The 19,343-nt window shown below is 37.4% G+C and overlaps 1 protein-coding gene across 9 annotated transcripts in view; it reads left to right on the top strand.

Annotated features, from left to right (window-relative positions):
- The first annotated feature begins 376 nt into the window (after window positions 1-376).
- NBEA (neurobeachin) overlaps window positions 377-19,343 on the top strand; it is a 662,067-nt gene continuing 643,100 nt past the window's right edge. For all 9 annotated transcript variants that reach the window (XM_087865187.1, XM_045796974.2, XM_045796975.2 and 6 more), the window contains exon 1: window positions 377-1,193. In XM_087865187.1, the coding sequence (XP_087721313.1) occupies window positions 900-1,193 (294 nt within the window). In that variant the 5' untranslated portion in view covers window positions 377-899. The remainder of the gene's footprint in view (window positions 1,194-19,343) is intronic.

Raw genomic sequence — 19,343 nt, 5'->3', positions numbered from 1 at the left:
CTGGATGCAATGATGAAGACGAAGATGATGAACCTCCTCTTAGCAAAAGGATATTGAAGGAAGGAGGAGGAGGCAGAGAAGACAAGACACACACTCACTGTGTCCTTCCCCACAGGGAGAATCCACCCTCAAGGGAAAAAGTACAAGGAAGCCACTACCCGCCCCGCCTCTACCAGCTAGCCCCAGGGTCTGGCATTGGTCCCCATGCACCTGCTCACCTGTCTATCCGTTCAGGGTAGTTGGGGGAGGGACGAGGGGTGTCGGGGTGGGTGGGTGGAAAGAGAAGGAGGGCAGGGCAAAAGAGGGGGTGCAACGAGAGCTCCGCCCCCGGAGGCTCTGCGCAGGCGCAGTGGCTGCTACCGCAGGCAGGGGGCGGCAACATGGCGGAGTGAGCGGCGGCGTCGGGGCTTCACAACAACAGTGGCGCCCGCAGCAGCGGCAGCAGCAGCGTCAGTAGCGGCGGCCACAGCCTGAGCTTCAGCGCCGGCCAGCGTCGTGGCCAGCCGCTCGCCCCCCAGGGCTTTTCGGAGCGGTGGCCGCATCTCCGCGGGGGGCGGGCCGGGCCGGACGGACTGGGAGGGGGAGAGAGAGGAGGCAGCGGTAGCGGCGGCGGCGGCAGCGGCAGCGGTACAGCTGCTGGGCGGGCACTGCCGCTCGCCGGGCAGCGGTTAGCGGCGCAGCCACCGCCGGGAATAAGCCTGGGAATAACCCACCGCCTCCGCCCGGGAGGGCGCCGGAGCGGGCCGGGCTGACGCGCAGGCGGGAGCGGGCCCGGCGCCGCGGCGCTGGTGGATGCTGGGGCTCCGAGGCGACGGCCGGGGGGCGGGGGCCGAGGCAGGTATAACGGTACCGGCGGAGGCAGCGCCTCTGCTCTTCCCTTCTCCCCAGGAGGGGGGCAAATGGCGAGCGAGAAGCCGGGCCCGGGCCCGGGGCTCGAGCCTCAGCCCGTGGGGCTCATCGCCGTCGGGGCCGGAGGCGGAGGCGGCGGGGGCAGCGGCGGTGGCGGCAGCGGGGGAAGCGCGATGGGAGAGCTGAGGGGGGCGTCCGGCTCCGGCTCCGTGGTGCTGCCCGCGGGGATGATTAACCCTTCGGTGCCGATCCGCAACATCCGGATGAAATTCGCAGTGTTGATTGGACTCATACAGGTCGGAGAGGTCAGCAACAGGGACATCGTGGAGACGGTGCTCAACCTGGTAAGGGAAAAGGCGTGCTCTCCATCTGCCTCCCAGCCCCCCAACCCCCCTCCCCAGCCTTTCGCTCCCACACACCTCCACCCCCAGGGTCGCACACGTTGCGCGTCCCTGGGAGCACCGATCGTCGGGCGGGTATTGCCCAGCGGGTGACCTGCCTGCGCGCAGCCGTAGCCACGCCACCACCCTGCTCTCCTCTGGTCCTCTCCTGCCACCTGAGTGCAGTGCCCAACTTAACACCGCTTATTATCACTTCTCCTGACTATGAGTAGAAATCATTCCTTGCGGTGCAGGTTTTGGGTCGACTTGAGAGTTTAGTTAGGGGGAGAGGAGGCCTCCTTTTCTCTGGGGTTCTTTCTTCTGCACTCTTAATTGTCTGTGGTGTCGCTCTCCGAGGATGAAAGCCTTGCCCCTGGAGTCTAAATTCCCCCGTGCTACTGAAATGTGAGAAGCGCATTAGCTCTAACTTGAGCAGCTGGGGTGTGATGTTTTCGAATGAGGAGAATGGTGCAGTTTTGCATCTGCCTTTAAATATATTCAGAGGCTATGATGGAGAGTATTGTGACTGTATCTCCCACCCCCCCTCCCCGCCCCATCTCTTTTTAGGCAGCTTTCTTTCTTTGTAATATTGTCCTGAATATGCTGACCTCTTAGTCTTTTGTGTGTGTGTGTGTGCGCACACAAGGTGTTAAAATGTGAGGGCACCAAATCATACAGGTTGGTTTCTATGGTTGCCTTCTGAGAGCGTGGCATGGATAAAGACCAAAGGAAAGGTGTTAAATGCAGCCATAGGTTTTGGTTTCTTTCATGATAAGAAAGAGTTACTGCAGAACTGTGTATGACTTAATGTTTTGCGCTATCTACAGAGAGGCTAAGAAGCGTTCAAGATGTCACGGGAAGAAATGAGAAGAAATAAAGAGAGCAGAATCATAAATTGCGGATAATTAAGAGTTCATTTTTAGTTCATTTTTAATGTTTTGCAAATGCAGTTTTTGCTGCAGCAAAGCTTTTAAAACAGTTTCCTCTGCAATATCTAGTCTTTGACATACTGTTAAGGTAGGGATTTGGAAGACAAGGCTTAAATCAAGAGCGATCAGTTGGCTGTTCTATTTGGTGTCGAATCACAGAAATATAAAAATATGCTTACAAGGGGATTTTATAACACCCATGTAGTCTGATTTTTCAGACAAGCAATTATTTTTATTTGATCTACTGGAAAACTGAGAGAAAGCTGCAGCTACAGCAGTGGTGCCCCGAGACATGGATTAATGTCTACGGTTTATGAACCTCTTAAATTCACAGAAAAGTTAAAGCTGCCTTTTTTCCCCTTTTTTGCTAGTACGTCAAGTCAAAGATAGGAGATACGTATTTGCTTTGTTGTATTATTACTGTTTAAATAGAATACACCTCTTTCTACTCTGTCTACCCTTCAAATAAATCACCACAAAAGTCATTGTAAGTTTAGGGGAATGTCACCTCCATACAACCAAATTCTTTTCAAAACAATAACAGAAATACTGTTTCTTGGTAGTTTTAATTTTAACCAGCTGCAAATAGGAGGTCAGTACTTGCCTTTTTAAAAAATAAGATGAAATCTCAAAATATGTTAGTATGTTAGCAGGTACTGTATTTCTGTAAATTTGAAAGAGCACATAGAAAGTTTTTTTTTTTCCAGTTTTCACCTAACCAGTACCATTTTTACCTTAGATGATGTGATATTAGGTTATTTTAGTAGCTATTTGTGTGCTTACTTAATACATTTGAACATGATAAGAGGCAGTAGAGCTCTCACAAGCTGGAAACTGATTTGAATGTGTAACCAGTTTGGACTCTGCAGCAATAGTGATGTATGCCAGATCAGTTCTTAACAGATGGGGTTCTATAGATATACAGTAGGTTAAGAAAGGAAGTGAAATACTTCTCTTGAGATAGAAAAGAAATTTAACTGTTTTACAGTGCAGTGAAAATCTGGCATGAAGTCTCAGTATGCAAACATTATGTTAGAGATTAACTTTACTGTTAAGCTTAATTGGAGTAATCAGAAATAAGGTAATACCGAAATGTTATATCCCAAATCCACATAAGACCTTGTAGCTGCATTGATTTTGGAATAAAAAAGGTTAGGTTTAAAATTTCTTTGTACGTATTTAAAGGATGCAATAGGTCTTTAAATGGAAACCTTTGGGGAAAAGAATATATGACAAAGGGAGCTCTTTACTATTAAGTTGTTAATTATATTGATTTTGGAATACAAATTGATCACTTGAAGGGTAGTATTTCTTGAACTGTAGGTTTAAGGCTTTATCTTTCTAATATATTCATGATGAAAATGTCATGTGAAAATTTAAGGTGATTCTGGAAATATTCGGAAATCATAGGCATTTAAAAATAATTATCAAAACTTAATTCTATTTACTTAATAAGTAAATCAGTAAAATCCATTTAGGGAATTCAGTGACTAGTTAGAAGTTGGAAGCCTCTAATATTATCTCTAAAATGAGTTTTTTCAATTTTCAATCTTAATTTAAAACATTAAATTAAAAAAGTAGGTAAAAACAGTGAAATCTCTATCACAGTGCCATTTATGACAAAAAAGAAAGGAGGGGAACTAATGAAACTTCAAAACAGTTTCTACTTAAACAGTCTAAATTAGTCACCTTTGCCAAAATATTTGTCTATTTTTCCTGTACACCCGTATCTCTAGATAATATGAGAATACTAATACTTGGTTTTCGGGTGCTATTTCTCTCTTGCTTTGCCCAAAGAATTAAAAGTTTTGCTGAGTAAAGTTTAAGCATGCAGTGAAATATAGGGCTTCAACACAGCCATGGCTGTAATTTTCCTGCTTTTGTTTGGCAAGGTAGAGCTATTTCCATCACTCAGGTGGGTTGTGAATTTGTCAAAGAATCACCAATGTAAAGAGAAATAAGATGAATAATTTCTATTGTAGATATATTTTGTATAATGATACTGATAACTTGAAACATTAAAATATAGCACCCTGTGTTTATAGCATCAGGAAGATGAGTAAATTAAATTGTAAATAATGTTACGATGAGATTATATTGTCAAGAATTTTGCAGTGTAGCTGTGAAAGAAGCTGATCATCAACAAACTTTGACTTTAGGAAGAATTATTTAATATGGCAGTACAAGAGAGTGACTATAGATTAGGAATTTGGTTGCCTGTTTCAGTTATAAAATAGGCATACTGCTTAATCGAGTGCTTCCTTTGTAAACACCCTTAACATATGTTTATATAGGTTTTTCTTTCCTTGAAGTAAATGCTATGTAAATATCGTGTGTTCTCTGTTTATAACTTGAAAGTTTCTTTTTATCAAAGATTTTAATATAAACATAGTTTTAGAAAAGTTAAAATAGAGGATTGATATTTACTTAGTGAAAGAATTCAGATTTGAATAGTTGTCTTAGGTAGTATAATTCTATAGCATTTAAAGTTTTTTTTTCACAAATTATAGTGTGATATCAGTGTATCTTGTAGAAAATGTTTCCTCTGATAATTTCATTTTTTTTTTTTTCCATGTGAATGGCATATTGTATTGAAAGAATACAAGATACTTTCCCGGGATTTTGTGGGCTAAGTTCCTCTCCTCTCTTGCATGTGAATCATAGTTTTTTTGTTAAAAGGGAATTTTTAAGTGATTCTCTTGTAAGTGAACGTGACAATAATTTTTCTTAGAGTTTTTTCATTTGCAGTTTGATAATCAGAATCATTTTCACTTTAAAGATACTTAGAATTTCACAAAAAGTATATTCTACATTTGAACTAAATTTATTTTAAAAGTATGTAGTTGCAACTTAGAGTCATGGTTTTAACAAAACCATATTTACTTATATTAAAAGAGAATTTCCTGCATTTTAATTTATACTGACATGTAAGTCTTGTCATATTAACTTGAATTATATTTTATTTTTGCCTTTGGGTACTGAAAGTTAAATTAAGAATGCATTTGTAAACATTAGAAGTTACACTATTAAGAGTTCTGAGATTTTCCACAGAAGGATTAATTTAGTCATGGAATGACGCTAAAGCAGTCTTGATGAGCCCTGAGAAATGTATAGAATTGTTGAATCGTTATATTGAACACCTGAAACTAATGTATCACTGTATGTTAATTATATTGAATAAAATTATATTGAATAAAAAAAGACAGTAAAGAGCAAATACTCTATAGCCAGATTATGATCAAGGCATATTAATATTAAATAAGTATTTTGTATATTGCTAGTCAGTTTTGGCAAATACTGTGCTGTTGAATAAATGTGTCTTAAGGTTCTGTCTTGGCTATACTTTCTCCAAACACAGTGTAGAGAAAGTCATTGGTCCTAGCAGACTCACCCCCCCCATTTTGGATCACTGATGTACTACTGTATCATAAAATTCAATCATCCACATTTTTACTGTTTATTTTAAATATTATTTTGCATCAGTTTCATAGGCTTCTAATTTCTTGCCTGTACTTTTCATATCTTATGCATTGTCAGGTTTCATAGAACACTCTACTTTTGGATAGTGGGGGAACCAATATCTCCTTATACAAAGATACACCTATCACTCTCTAGTATTGTTATTTTATTTATTTTTCTAGTATTGTTATTTATATGTGTTTCCCCTCCTATGCTGTGAACTCCTTGAGGGTAGGAGGCTATTTTATGCATACAGCTGGTCCTTGACTTAACCGATGGTTCAACTTATGATTTTTGACTTTACAATGGTCCCAAAGTAATACACATTCATTAAAAACCATACTTAGAATTTTGATCTTTTCCTGGGTTGGTGATATGCAGTATGATATTCTTTCGTGATGTTAGGCAGCAAGTCACACCTCCCAGTTAGCCACCGGATCATGAGGGTGAGCAACTGATACACTCAGCCATCCTGTACTCATCCAGCCATTCTGTTTTTCTGTACTTTCAGCATAGTATTCAATAAATTACAGGAGGTATTCAACACTTTATTATAAGATAAGCTTTGTGTTAGATCATTTACCCAATTGTAGGCTAATGTAAGTGTTCTGAGCATGTTTAAGGTGGGCTAGGCCAAGCAATGATGTTCAGGATGTTAGGTGTATTAAATGCGTTTTTGACTTTTGATATTTTCAAGTTACAATGGGTTTATCAGGACATAACATCATAAGTTGAAGATACATGTTTATCTTTTATATTTTCGGCTCTCGGGTAAGTTAAATGCATTTTGAGTAGGCAGGACCCCGTTCTTAGGCAGTAGGAGACCAGTTTCTCAAATTACAATCAGCAGTAAGGTCCAGACCCAAGATCCTGAAAAAAATGAGACTCATTGAATGCATTGCCAATTCTGTAACTAGAAATGTGTGTTGAATATGTATGCATTATGTATACCTTACTACATATGTAAATGTTATTTTAAACCGGCATGGTGGAAGAAGACTCTGATAAGAACTTTTCATTTCAATAAACCTATGTATATGTCAAATATATAAGCACATGACAAAGATTATGTTATTATCAGCAAAGAATACATATAATGCTTTGACTAGAAATTAAGAAGTATTGGGACACCTGGGTGGCTCAGTCGGTTAAGCATCTACCTTCGACTCAGGTCATGATCCAGGGTCCTGGAATCCAGTCCCGCATTGGGCTCCCTGTTCAGCGGGGAGCCTGCTTCTCCCTCTCCCACTTCCCCTGCTTCTGTTCTGTCTCTCTCTCTGTGTCAAATAAATAAATAAAATCTTAAAAAAGAAATTAGAAAGTATTGTTACAATATGTCATATTACCAGGAATAGTGGACATCTCTTGTTTTTGTCTGTCTAGCATACATTTCCCTTTTTGATAAGGGTACTGCAGTTGCTTTTGAGGAACCACTTACTCACCATTCTTAGTGCAGCTGGTTTAGGTGGGCTGGGCATATAACCCAGGCATGGCCAGAATCACTGTGATTGGTTCAGGGATGAACATTTAACTCAAGGGGAGTCACAGGGTCAATCATAGGACTTGTGCTGAAACTCTGTTGGTGATGCTGAGTTGGTAGATTCATCCTGTAGTTGTGGGAGCCTGTATTAGAACTTGACTAAGTATAAAGAGAGAGAGAGAGAAATATATTCTTTTTTTTTAAAGATTTATTTATTTATTAGAGAGCATGTGTGCAAGAGCCTGTGAGCATGTGCATGAGTTGGGGGGAGGGCAGAGGGAGAGGGAGAACCGGGAGCACTCCCTGCTGAGCATGGAGCCCAACGCTGGGCTTCAAGCTGGGCTCAATCCCAGGACGCCAAGATCATGACCTGAGCCGAAATCAAGAGTTGGACGCTTAACCGACAGCCACCCAGGGGCCCTGAGAGAGAGAAATATATTCTTGATTCTGCTTAAACCTCTGGAATTCCCTGTGCCTATGGAGATTATCTTTTAACATTAAATTCTTTCTTTTAAAATTTATTGTTGTTAGCTTAAAGTCATTTTAAATTGGAGCTTTGTCATTTATAAAAGGAAAGAGTCCTTTCTAGCATAGACTTTAGTAAATGGAAATGGGGTGTTGTAAGGAACAAGACCTTAAATGTTGAAATGGAGTATAAGGCAATGAGGACTTTGCTTTCCCCTACCAATTCCTTTTCAGGAATTACAGAGCAGCTGTTTTAAATTGTCACCTGTGTATCTTTGCCCATGGAATTACTGAGGCGGTAACTTTAAGGATACTGTAGTGTTTTGGCCACCTTTTTTGTGGCCTTTGATAATGTTTTATAAGAGGGCAGCTAGCCTTGTCGCAAGCTGGCATGCTTGAAAACGGAGAGGGAAGAAAATACTGTCTTTACAAGTAAGAGCAGCCCTTTCTGCCTGTAGCTACACATAGCAGAGAATCAGAATATCAAGAACTTTGAAGGTTGAAAAGCCTATTATTTATTTATTTATTTTTTTACCCCATGCTAAAGTTGGTAAGAGGAAAGGCAGGAGTTTACATTAAAACCACATAAAAGTTTGTTTTATAAGCTTCTCTCAAGCACCTCATGCGTTATACTCTCAGCTTCCTGACCAAAGTAACAATCCAGTTCCTAAAGAGCTTTAAAAGCAGATGCTACTGGGGAACAAGTGAGAGAATAGCCTGTGCTTCCTCACCAGCTTATTGTTTCACATCACTTCAAGGAAAATCATTAAGCTGAGGGTAGAGGGGATGAGTACTGTGAAGGTCCGTCGCTGGGAGACTGAATATTGTTAGGAAATTGGAAAGACAGGAATCTAGATCGGCAAGCTATATCTTGACGAGATCTCTGGCTTTGATGCTACTTCCACCAGTTGACTGAAGTTAATTGACCAAAAATTATATTAAGTTTTTAGGAAAACTACTTCTAGAGTGACTTTAAGTCTGGTAAACAAAGACCTGTGTTCCTTTCCTTCTAAGGCAGTTCTAAGCTTTAGTAAGAGGAAGTGGGCTGCTAAAGCAGTGTAGCTGCTGCTGGACGGAAAATCTAAAGCTAAGAGGGTAAACGGACAAGTGAGGTCTGAGATGGTAGGAATGAGTACATCCGAATTGGCTGAACAAGGAAGTGTATTGCCAGGATAAGGAATTCTTGCTACTCTAACCAGTAGTGTATGGTGTATGGTGTATGCTTCAAATTAGTGGCCATGGTTTATCTTTGATGCTCTTCTAAGTGGGAATTATTATGTTCTTTTACCATCCTATATTAAGTATCTGGGAGATAGTTAAATTTATTGCGTAACTGTATGTTGTCAGATAATGAGGTACCACCAAAAAGAATGCACATTTGGACCTGACCAATTCATAGCACAAAGATTTTATTAGACTTGTAGCTTGATGCAGTAACTTGACATTGTCTTTATCTCTTCCTCACCCCCTGCTCACCCACTATCCCTTTGAGGTGATTAGTACATTTTCTATTGTGGCTACGGTAGTAACATTGTTAAACATGGGTATTAAAGAATTATGTACATAGAAAAAAGTGAATATATACATGAAAAATTAGGTATATACACCTTATATGCATATAAGTGTATGGGCAGCCAAGGGCTAGAATGTTAAAATTTTCTGTCAGTTTTGGCTGCATAACATCCATTTTTTTCTACTGCTAACAGTTCTAGATTTTTTGACACTCCTTTGGGGAGTCATCCCTTCTTGATTCTTTGTTTATATGGTTTGGGGTTTCTGTGGATTCCTTTCTGCTTTCCTGAATCAGAAACATAACCCGGACCTGGCTCATCAATAAAGCTTTTGGTTAAAAATCTAGCTGCACATCTGAGTAGCTTGGTAACTTCTTTAATTCTGTCAGAGGAAGGGAAAGATAACTGACCATTGGAGTTGGTAAGATGTTAGAATATAAGTCTGTATTTGACTGGCAATCTGTCACCATGAAGCAGATTATGCTTGAGAATGGACCTATCACAGAGACACCTAGAACCAAGAGATAGATTACTAATGACATCTTTGGAACCATTCAGATCAGTCATATCCCCAGACTTTTCAGTGCATTAAGCTAATAATACATTTCCTGTTTTGCTTAAGCCAGTTTAGTTGCACCCTGTTGACTCCTGACCAATATCCTGAATTAAAAAAACAAAAAACCTTAGGTATTAAGTATTATAGGACAAGTCATAAGAAAAATATTAACTTGGTAAAGGACTTGGTATATTTCAAGAAAGAAGAAATATATATTGCTCATTAATATAGAAATTTATTTTCACTAACAACATAATAGTAATATAAAATGAAAAACAAGTGATTAAAAACAAAATTACCATTGTTTCCTAGGCATGCTTAAATAATCTTTTTTTTTAAGATGATTTATTTATTTGAGAGAGAGAGTGAGTGCAAATGCATAAGCATGAGCTGGGGGAGGGGCAGAGGAAGAAGACTCCCCTGCTAAGCAGGGAGTCCACCCAGGGCTGGATCCCAGGACCCCAAGCATGACCTGAGCTGAAGGCAGACACTTAACCAACTGAGCCACCCAGGCGCCCGGATAAAGTAATCTTAAATGATGTTGTAGGGCATGTAAAATGTTAACAGCTGTTCTGAATGACATTTTAACCACATGTATCAAGAGATTTAAAGAGGTTCTTGTTATTAATCCTTAGTTCTTTAGGCTAAGGAAGAATTACCTATGGACAAGTATGAGGGATAAATGTAATTTTATGATATAAGAAAAAGTTGATAACAACCTAAACGTTCAACAATAGGGAAAGGTTAAATGAATTATCTTACATCCATATTATGGGATATCACACAGCCATTAAACTTTATGTGCCTCGGTTTCCTTATGTGTAAAAGGGGATATTTATCTCAAGGTTTTTGGGCAGATTAAATGAAATAATATATGGAAAGTGTTTGGTACACAGTTTATTTAGAGCTTACTATTACTTTTATCTTGAGCCTGAGGATTATCTGATCATAGAAAAAAGATAATGATCTAAATAAAACCCAGCTGTTCTCTTTAAGTTTGCAGTACCTGAGCCTGGTGAACCTGTCAGAGAAGGGATCTCAGGTACTCACAGATCAGGCTCTCCTGGTGAAACACAGGAGGTCTGTTCTCCAGCATCCTGCATAGTCTTTATTAGTGCCTGGGCTAGTTTTTCCTAATTACCTATTTTGAATAAGGACGATGGAAAACTGGGGAAGGAATAGACACGAGATAACAGGAGTTCCTTTGCCTGGAAGCACTTCTATCTCTTCCTTCCCTCACATGGCTGAATTTCACATATAGATGTAGTAGGACATGAATGGTGATCCTAGTAAATAATACCTCCCTCTGGGAGTATTAGCTTTAATATTTAGAAGACTACTTGAGTAACAACCCTAAGAGGCAAGTTAGAGGATTAAAAACTATTTTGTGATCAGTTGTTTTGGAAAATTATATTAGCCTATATGTTAATAGCTCCTAACTGTGTAAAATACACTTGTGAGATTGTACTGTGTTAACTAGTCCTCAGAATAACTTCTTGTTCAGATACCATTCCTTCTCTACAGATGTGGAAACTAACAGGAAATGTGAAGTAGTTAGATAAGGCTGTCTAAATATTAAGTAACAGAGTTGGGACTCATGCCTTCAGATTCAAAAGCTAGTCTTTTTCATTATTAAACAAAGTGAAGCTACTTAGAAATCATCCCAAAGGCCAGCAGTATATGAACAGATGATGTTAAAGGCAGGGTCCAGCCAGTCTCAGTGAGTTGGTGCTGTGGTAGGGAATGCTGCCCTTGGACGACTCAGGACTAGCTGTTTACAGGAAATCAAAATGAATGTAGGACAATTTGATGGATTTGTATACAGAAGTGATTTTAGCAAAAGCTATATTGTGAACTATATATTTTTGAGTTTTTGGGGATAATTGGTTATACAGTATTATAAATGATAACTAATTTTGAATTGTTTACCTTTTCTTAGGCTAAATGTTGGTACTTTAGATATTACTTTGAACCAGAGTAATAGCATACATTAATATATTTATCTTATGTAGAAAAAGTAGATTTGTTATATATTAGTATTAGTTATATGAACTACCACATATATCATATTTGCTTGGTTAAAACAAATGAGTCACAGAAGGAATTATTCCAGGGTCTAGGTAACATAATTCCAGTAATGGTGATTCCTCTCTCAGTTTAAGAAAGTAAAGCAAATATTGATTAATAGCAAATTTTATGGAAGTGTAAATGTCTAGATATATTTGTCTTTAGCAAATACCTTCATTTTCTGAGAGAAATAACCCGCAGCTGATTTAAAGATGGCATATACATATTCTACTATTATCTTAAAAATTTTTACTTGTGGGGAGAGATTGGCATTTATTGATTGGGTTTGGTTTCATACCTTAGGTTTCTAATATCCTCTCCCAAACCCTTTGAAGTAAATGTAGGTTTACTTTAATATAATAAGTAAACTATGGCTGAAGGTAAGTGGCTTATTCAAGTTTGCAAAGCAGTTTAGTTGGAGAAATGAGACTCAAAGCTAGATGTTCCACTTTCAGGTTCATTGCACTTTAAAATATACAGAAGCCTTTAATGATGGTGACGACAGTGATAGCAGCTTACACTTACTGAATCCTTACATGCCAAGCAGTATGTTAAGCATATGATGTGCATTATCTCATTTTATCATCTTGATGTTAATGTAAAATTTTCAGTGAAATAAAAAGTCGTCTAAGTTAAACCAAGTCTGGTATCTTAAAAGGGAAGTGTTTTCAGCTTCAATTATATAAGCAATATTTTATTATAAAATGTCATAAAATTATTTTACTTGATTTGTACTAATTCTGTATAACTTGATTACCCTTTCAAAGTCCTTGAATTTAAATTATTTAAATTATTTAAAAAATCTTATGAGATATGAGTCATCACTGGAAAAAATGTTTCTTTTATTATACCGTATTTACTGTTACTTGCTAAATAATTATTGCTTTTCTCAAGTCATTATATTCTTCCACCTTTTTCTAAAGAACACCTACTTGTGTTTCAAGATTTAGTTCTCATCCCCACTTAGGCCAGACGTACCTTCCTTGAGCTCCCCCTAAAAGCTCTTCCTTCTATCTTCTGCTCTCCTATATCATTTTGTACATACCTCAAAGTCAGCACTGCACATTCTATTTTAAATATTTGTTTACTTGTCAGACTGCCCTAGAGACTCTGAATCCCTTGAGATCAGAACACTGTGTTATTCACCTTGGTTTCATGAGTACTTATCGTAGAATCTGGAATTTTGTGCTGCTTATTGAACTTGTTTTTGAAATGAGGACTTTTCCACCTTTGATATAGTTTGCTTTTTTTGGTCATTTTTGACTTGGGTATAAATCTTGTCTACACAGGCTTTTGTGGTTTTTTAATTTCTATGTTTGCCTCTTTTTTAACATTTCAATTTTTATTTTCTCGGGGTGGGGGGGAATATCTATGCATGGTTTATGTTTAAAAGAAAATTTAAATTTGAAATGTGTTGTAGGGTCTTCAGATCTGGGCAATAGCCTGACTCTATCACTTGCTTAGGAGGGGGAAGAGAACCAAGTAGGTTAAGATCCTGTGGTCTTTCACAGGCTAGGAATTAACACCTAGATTCCCAGACTCTTCGTCCAGTGCTTTTTTCATTTTATCTTGGTGCCTAGAGTTCCACTTTGCCCAGCTCATTTCAAATAGAAGCATGCTTTTTTGTTTGTTTGTTTTGCTTTTTTGTTCTTGTTTTTGTATTTTTTTTTTTCACTCAGGCAGGCTCAGGATACTTAAAGTGATGATTAAAGAAATTACTGGGTAATCCTAACCTAGTATTCTATTGCCAGAGTAAAGATACTCATTGGGCGTATGAAAAAGAATTACATAGTCCCTCCCTTCAGTAACTGGAGGTTCAGCACAAGACATAGAAGAATAAGCAGATAAATTACAATGGTAAATAGTGATATTACAAAGGTTTACATAAAATGCCATGGAAACAATGGATCCACTAACTTTCCTTGGAGGATTCTAGGAAGGTCACATTGTTAGGTGACTTTTGAACTGGAACTTGAAGGACAAGCAACTGTTTCCTGGGATAAAAATGGCAAGAAAGAAAAGCTTTCTACAAAGAGGGGATAGCTTGCATAAGGACACAGGTCATGAGGACGTGTTTTCATGGTTTTGTCCTCTAATGTTAGCTATAATCTACAGTAAGACCAATTTTATTTCTTTTTATAGAAGTCCCCCTATTTTTATTCCATGAGTGTTCATATTTTTTTTTTCCCTCTCAGTCTTGGTCAGGGGAGGTGTAAAATTTATTAGAGTCCAATTCAGTGAATTATTTCAGGAGCTGTATGTATGTATGTATGCTTATTTGTACTCACCCAGACTTCTGCTAAATTGGCTCTTCGACATAGAGGGATATATCTTTTTCCTATCAACTTTTCCTTTCTTTTGACTGTTGAAAGATACAGTATTTGTTATACTGTTGTATAATAATTATGTACACATAGTAGGCATTCAATAAGCACTGGATGAATAACCTATAAAAATAAAGGAATGGGGTGCCTGGCTGGCTCAGTTGGTAGAGCCCATGACTCATAATTTCAGGGTTGTGAGTTCGAGCCCCACATTGAGGGTGGAGAGTACTTAAAAAAATACAGTCTTTAAAAAAAATAAAGGAGTGACTCATACTGGCAAAGTGTATTAATTTTGAGTGTATCATAACTCAGAAGGGAAACTTAAGCTGAATAGATAAAATTTAACTGATGGTATTGACTTCTATTTCTAGTACTTTTTGAAATGTGTAATTGTACTTTTAACGATACTGATGTTTTGCTCTTACTAAAAATTAATTATTTGGATATGAATTTCATGTATGTGCATTTGAATACTGTTTGTTTTCCTTAATGCTTAGTTTGGCAGGGATTTCTATGAGTGGTAAGATAACTTGGGCTTTATGAGCAGCTAAGGAGAGCTGCATACAAGTTTGCAAAGTCTCCATTTCGTTTAGGTCTTGCTAAAAGAAATGGACTTTTCCCTTTAACACCTTATAGCCATATGTATGAGACTAAGATAATAAAATAGATGTAAGTTGTGTTACCAGGTATTTTCTAAAACATGTTGTTCATTTATTTCCAAATTGCTATGTTCCCCTACTGTCCTCATCTCTGAAACTCCCTAGATAATTTTCAGGGAGCCACCATGTAGTTTAATGCACTATTCTCTTGAAGCTGTAACATTTAAAAATGTTGTTTACTATATCCAACTAGGAAGGAATGTAAGTGTTGTTGTTGGGAAATTAATGTCTCCAAATGAATCTTTTTTTTATTAACATTTAAAAACTATTTCTGATATGCTATATTAATTTAGCTACTACTTTGCCATATCAATTTTTAAAAACAATGTTATGCATCGGGTGCACTTATTCTCTTTCTTTCTTTCTTTCTTTCTTTTTTTTTTTTTTTTAAGATTTTATTTATTTATTTGACAGAGATAGAGACAGCCATCGAGAGAGGGAACACAAGCAGGGGGAGTGGGAGAGGAAGTAGCAGGCCCATAGCAGAGGAGCCTGATGTGGGGCTCAATCCCATAACGCCAGGATCACGCCCTGAGCCGAAGGCAGACGCTTAACCGCTGTGCCACCCAGGTGCCCCGGGTGCACTTATTTTCAACAAATAGGCGTATCTTAATAAAGAAAATGTATTTTTAATGTAGGTGATAATTGTGGCTTTAGAAGTACTTAAGAATTTTTTTTTAATTTTAATTTTTTCAAATGTCATTACTGCTAGGTTTATTTCAAAGCTAATTCAGCTTGTTCAAAGTCTTTGTGTCTTTTTTTTTTTATTGTGGTAAAATATACATAGGAGAAAATTCACTGGTGTAACTGTTTTTAAGTGTACAGTTTAGTGGTACTACTAGTACCTTAACATTGTTGTGCAACCACCACCACCATCTATCTCCAGAACTTTTTCCATATTCTTCAACTGGAACCCTGTACCGATTAAATAGTAACTCCCTAGTCCTTTTCCCTCAGGCTCTGGTGACCACCATTATACTTTTCTGTCCCTGTGAGTTTGACTGTTCTGGGTACTTCATGTAAGTGTAATCATATAGCATTTGTCCTTTTGTGTCTGGCCTATTTCACTTAGCATATGTCTTCAAAGAGTAAGAGTTTTTTATTCAAACCAGTCTCCATTGGCAACACAGATAAGATACTCAGGAGCCTATGTTTGTATGTTACATTTATAAATTCATGATCTGCATGATCAGTCTCTTTGTTGACGGAACCAAAGGAACATAGTCTCCAATAAGAAAAAGTAATTTCTATATGACTCAGGTTCTTTACTCCTATTTCTTGAATATTATGTGGAATAGAGATATGTAGACTATAGTAGTAGTTCTTTAAAAATTTACTCTTTTTCTCTCATTTGCTTTGTTCCCATAGTATAGCTGCTTTTGATCCTTTTATTCTGGAATTTGTCAAAAAATCAGCATATAGTTCTCTGTAAATTCTTAGTATTCCTCTTTCTTCTCTTTATATTACAAAGCCTAAAATAATTTACATTTAGACTGGTAAGGCAGTCTCAGAGGGTGGGGGAAGTGAAGAGACTCAGCAGGCCAAGCCAGAATTCTCTTGAGTAGGCACAGGGAAAGACCAGGGACCCTCACACATGAATAATTCTTGTCACCTAAAAAATTAATTAATTATGGAAGACAGCAGCTAATTTGTTACAGTGATTTCAGTTTCTTATGGAATATTCAGTAGTGATTTTACCTCAATTCCTCCTCCTTCATTAAAAAAAAACACCTGTGATTTATTTTTCCTTAAGAGTTTTTTTTAATGTACTTCCATTAAACAATCTGTTTAAAAAAAAACAACAAACCTTTTCTCTAAAATTTATCTGTCGTGTTACCTACCTAGTTACAAGCTTCTAGAGAGCATGCCCGTATCTGTTTGAACTCATTTTAAATAATATACAGCTTCTGAAGATGACTGTTTAGTTTTAACTCTTTTTTTCCTTTGTTTTTAAGAAATAACATAATTTATCTATCTTCTTTAATACCATTGCAGTATAGGCCTAGCTTATCTTTTTTCTTTCAAAGATTTTATTTATTTATTTGAGAGAGAGAGAGAGAGCGTGCACGCACGCGTGCAAGCTTTTGTTTGTGGGAGGGGGCTGGGGAGGCAAACAGACTCCACGCTGAGCTTGAAGCCCCATGCCAGGCTAGATCTTAGCACCCTGAGATAATGACCTGAGCCGAAATCAAGAGTCTGATTCTTAACTGAGCCACACAGGTAACCCTAGGCCTAGCTTATCTTAAATATCTTACTAAAGGTTTATCAATCATGGCTATATTTATGCCCCTTTTAAGTCTAATGAAAACTTTGTCTCATTGTAAGTTCGTCTTTTTATATATTTACTACTTGTTTTAAAGTGCCCCTTCTTTTTGCTTGTCTGTAGCTATGCTATCCAGTGTAGAACCTACTGCATTTTGGGGCTCTTGAGCACTCCTTATAATGTGGCTAGTAGGAATGTAGATGCGCTTTAAGTTTAAAATACACGCCAATTTTTAAAGACTCGGTTTGGAAAAGAAAGAATGTAAACTATCTCATTATTAATTTTTATATTGGTTTCATGTTGAAAGTGTTTTGGTTATATTGCCCTTGGGTTATTTTATTAATAAATAAGTTTTATATATATATATATGTATATATATATATATATTTTCATTTGTTTCATTTTACTTGTTTTAATGTGGCTATTAGATAATTTTTAAATTACATATGTGGCTCACATTATATTTCTTTTATTGTTTTGTCTACAGCTAACTTAATTGTTAGGTATACAACTAACTCAGTAATTAGGTCTCGTAGGTCTTGTATTGAAAATTTTGGGAAGTAAATTACACTTTGCATGATTTTCTAAACTCTCTTATAGTTACCCTTTATCTTTGGAGAAAAAAAGATTCACTCTTAACACTGCTATTAGAGTATGTTCATCAGTAAGAAGGGGATGATAGATTCATATTTTTAAGCTGTCATTGAGGAAACGGATGTGAGAAGAGATTTCTGATGCCTGGTGATGGGTCTGAATAGTAAGCACTCAATGAATATCAATTTTTAAAAAATGTTTAGGTTGAGATTTGAAAAGGTGGTTGATGATAGGGTATATGACACCTATACTTTGTTGAGTAAAGTTGTAGTTTAAATACACCTGTGTAAACTTGGGCCCTGTGGAGACAGAAGGTGAGTTTGGTTTTCAGTGCCTACCCTCTTGAGGGGAAAGAGCTAGATCTCTGGGGGCATTTGTAGTTCATGAATAAGAGAGAAGGTAGAGGAAGAGATAAAAGGAACAGAACTGAGGGTGTTGGAAGTTATTTTGAATTTTGTCAGTCTCATAAAATCAGAATTCTAACAATTACAGCATTTATCAAAGTAAAGTTAATGGTTTTCTGAATGTAGAGGAATATTCAAGCTGGCTTGGTACAGTTCAGTATCAGGATCACCACAAATAAGCCTTTTTCTTTAACTGGCCTGGTATTAGTACTGTTTTGAACTTTTCTTCCTCTGTAAGGAAATCCTGTTCCCTCCCATCACTGAAAGAATGCTGGTTTTTCCTTTCTGCACATCAAATTATAGTTTTTCATTTACCAGCGTTCCAGAATTGAAAGACTGTTCCAGAAAAAAATGTTAGAAGCTAGGTCAAGTATTATTATATGTAATAATGCAGCAACTATTTATAAGGTAGCATATTTACTTGACTTGGTTTTTAAGAGTTGAGATTTAATGATTCATCTTTACGGAAGTGTGACTTTACACATGGTAGGTTTCTTTGGAGTATTTGTTGCTATAAATAAAATATGCTAAGGTGTGAATTTTTTTCTTAGCTGTTAATCTGTTCACATGCTTGTTTCATTGCTATTATTGTTGAAGTTCTCCACCTGGCAGACAGCAGGCCATAATTGGGTGGGATTGTAGGTTCAATCTTTTAACCATTGACTATACTAAGTTTAGATTCAAATGGAAATGTAACCCATTTCCTTGGTCTCATTAGTACCACACAGGGACTCAGTGAACTAATTGGTCACAGTTCAGCAAGATTGCCTGAATGGTCATGGAATTGTTTTGAACCATTAACATTTTCTTATCTTGACCTTAGGATAAAAAGCATTCATTTTTAGGATGATTGACGTATTTTAGGCATGGGTTGAGTAGCTGTGACCAAGCATTTTTCTCTGTGAAAATACTCATTTAGATAGTTTTATAGGAATTATGTTGAGCAAATATATTTTAGTCAGATTTGCTGATTTTTTAAATTAATTATATTGGTTTTTTTTTTATTCTAGAAATAATGTTCAACCTGATTAGTGATTGCACTCTGAAAGGTAAACTAATGTATTTTAGTTACTGCGCGACAAACTGTCATTCAGAATGACAGCTGAACCCAATTACATTGAAAAATTATGCTGCCAAACTCTGAAATAAATTGAAGATGACCTGCTTAGAAAATATGGGATATAGACATTTACAACATAGATTACAGTTCCAGAGACAGAGTGGTTGGGGTTTTGGATCAATATGATGATGTATTTTGTATCTTAGAGCCTTAATTTATTATCTTCGTATGTAAAAGGAATAAAGATATATTAATGGGGAGGTAGTTTATAAGAATACAATTTAATAATTAGATGTATCACATTTGTGATATATGTTGCCACTTTTTAAAAAGGGACTCCATT

This window comes from Ursus americanus, chromosome 10 (genome assembly GCF_024610735.1).
Source record: "Ursus americanus isolate L20-20 chromosome 10, mUrsAme1.1.p, whole genome shotgun sequence".
Lineage (NCBI taxonomy): Eukaryota > Metazoa > Chordata > Mammalia > Carnivora > Ursidae > Ursus > Ursus americanus.
The sequence above is the reverse complement of the archived record's forward strand: the minus strand, read 5'-3'. Positions and strand labels throughout refer to the sequence as shown.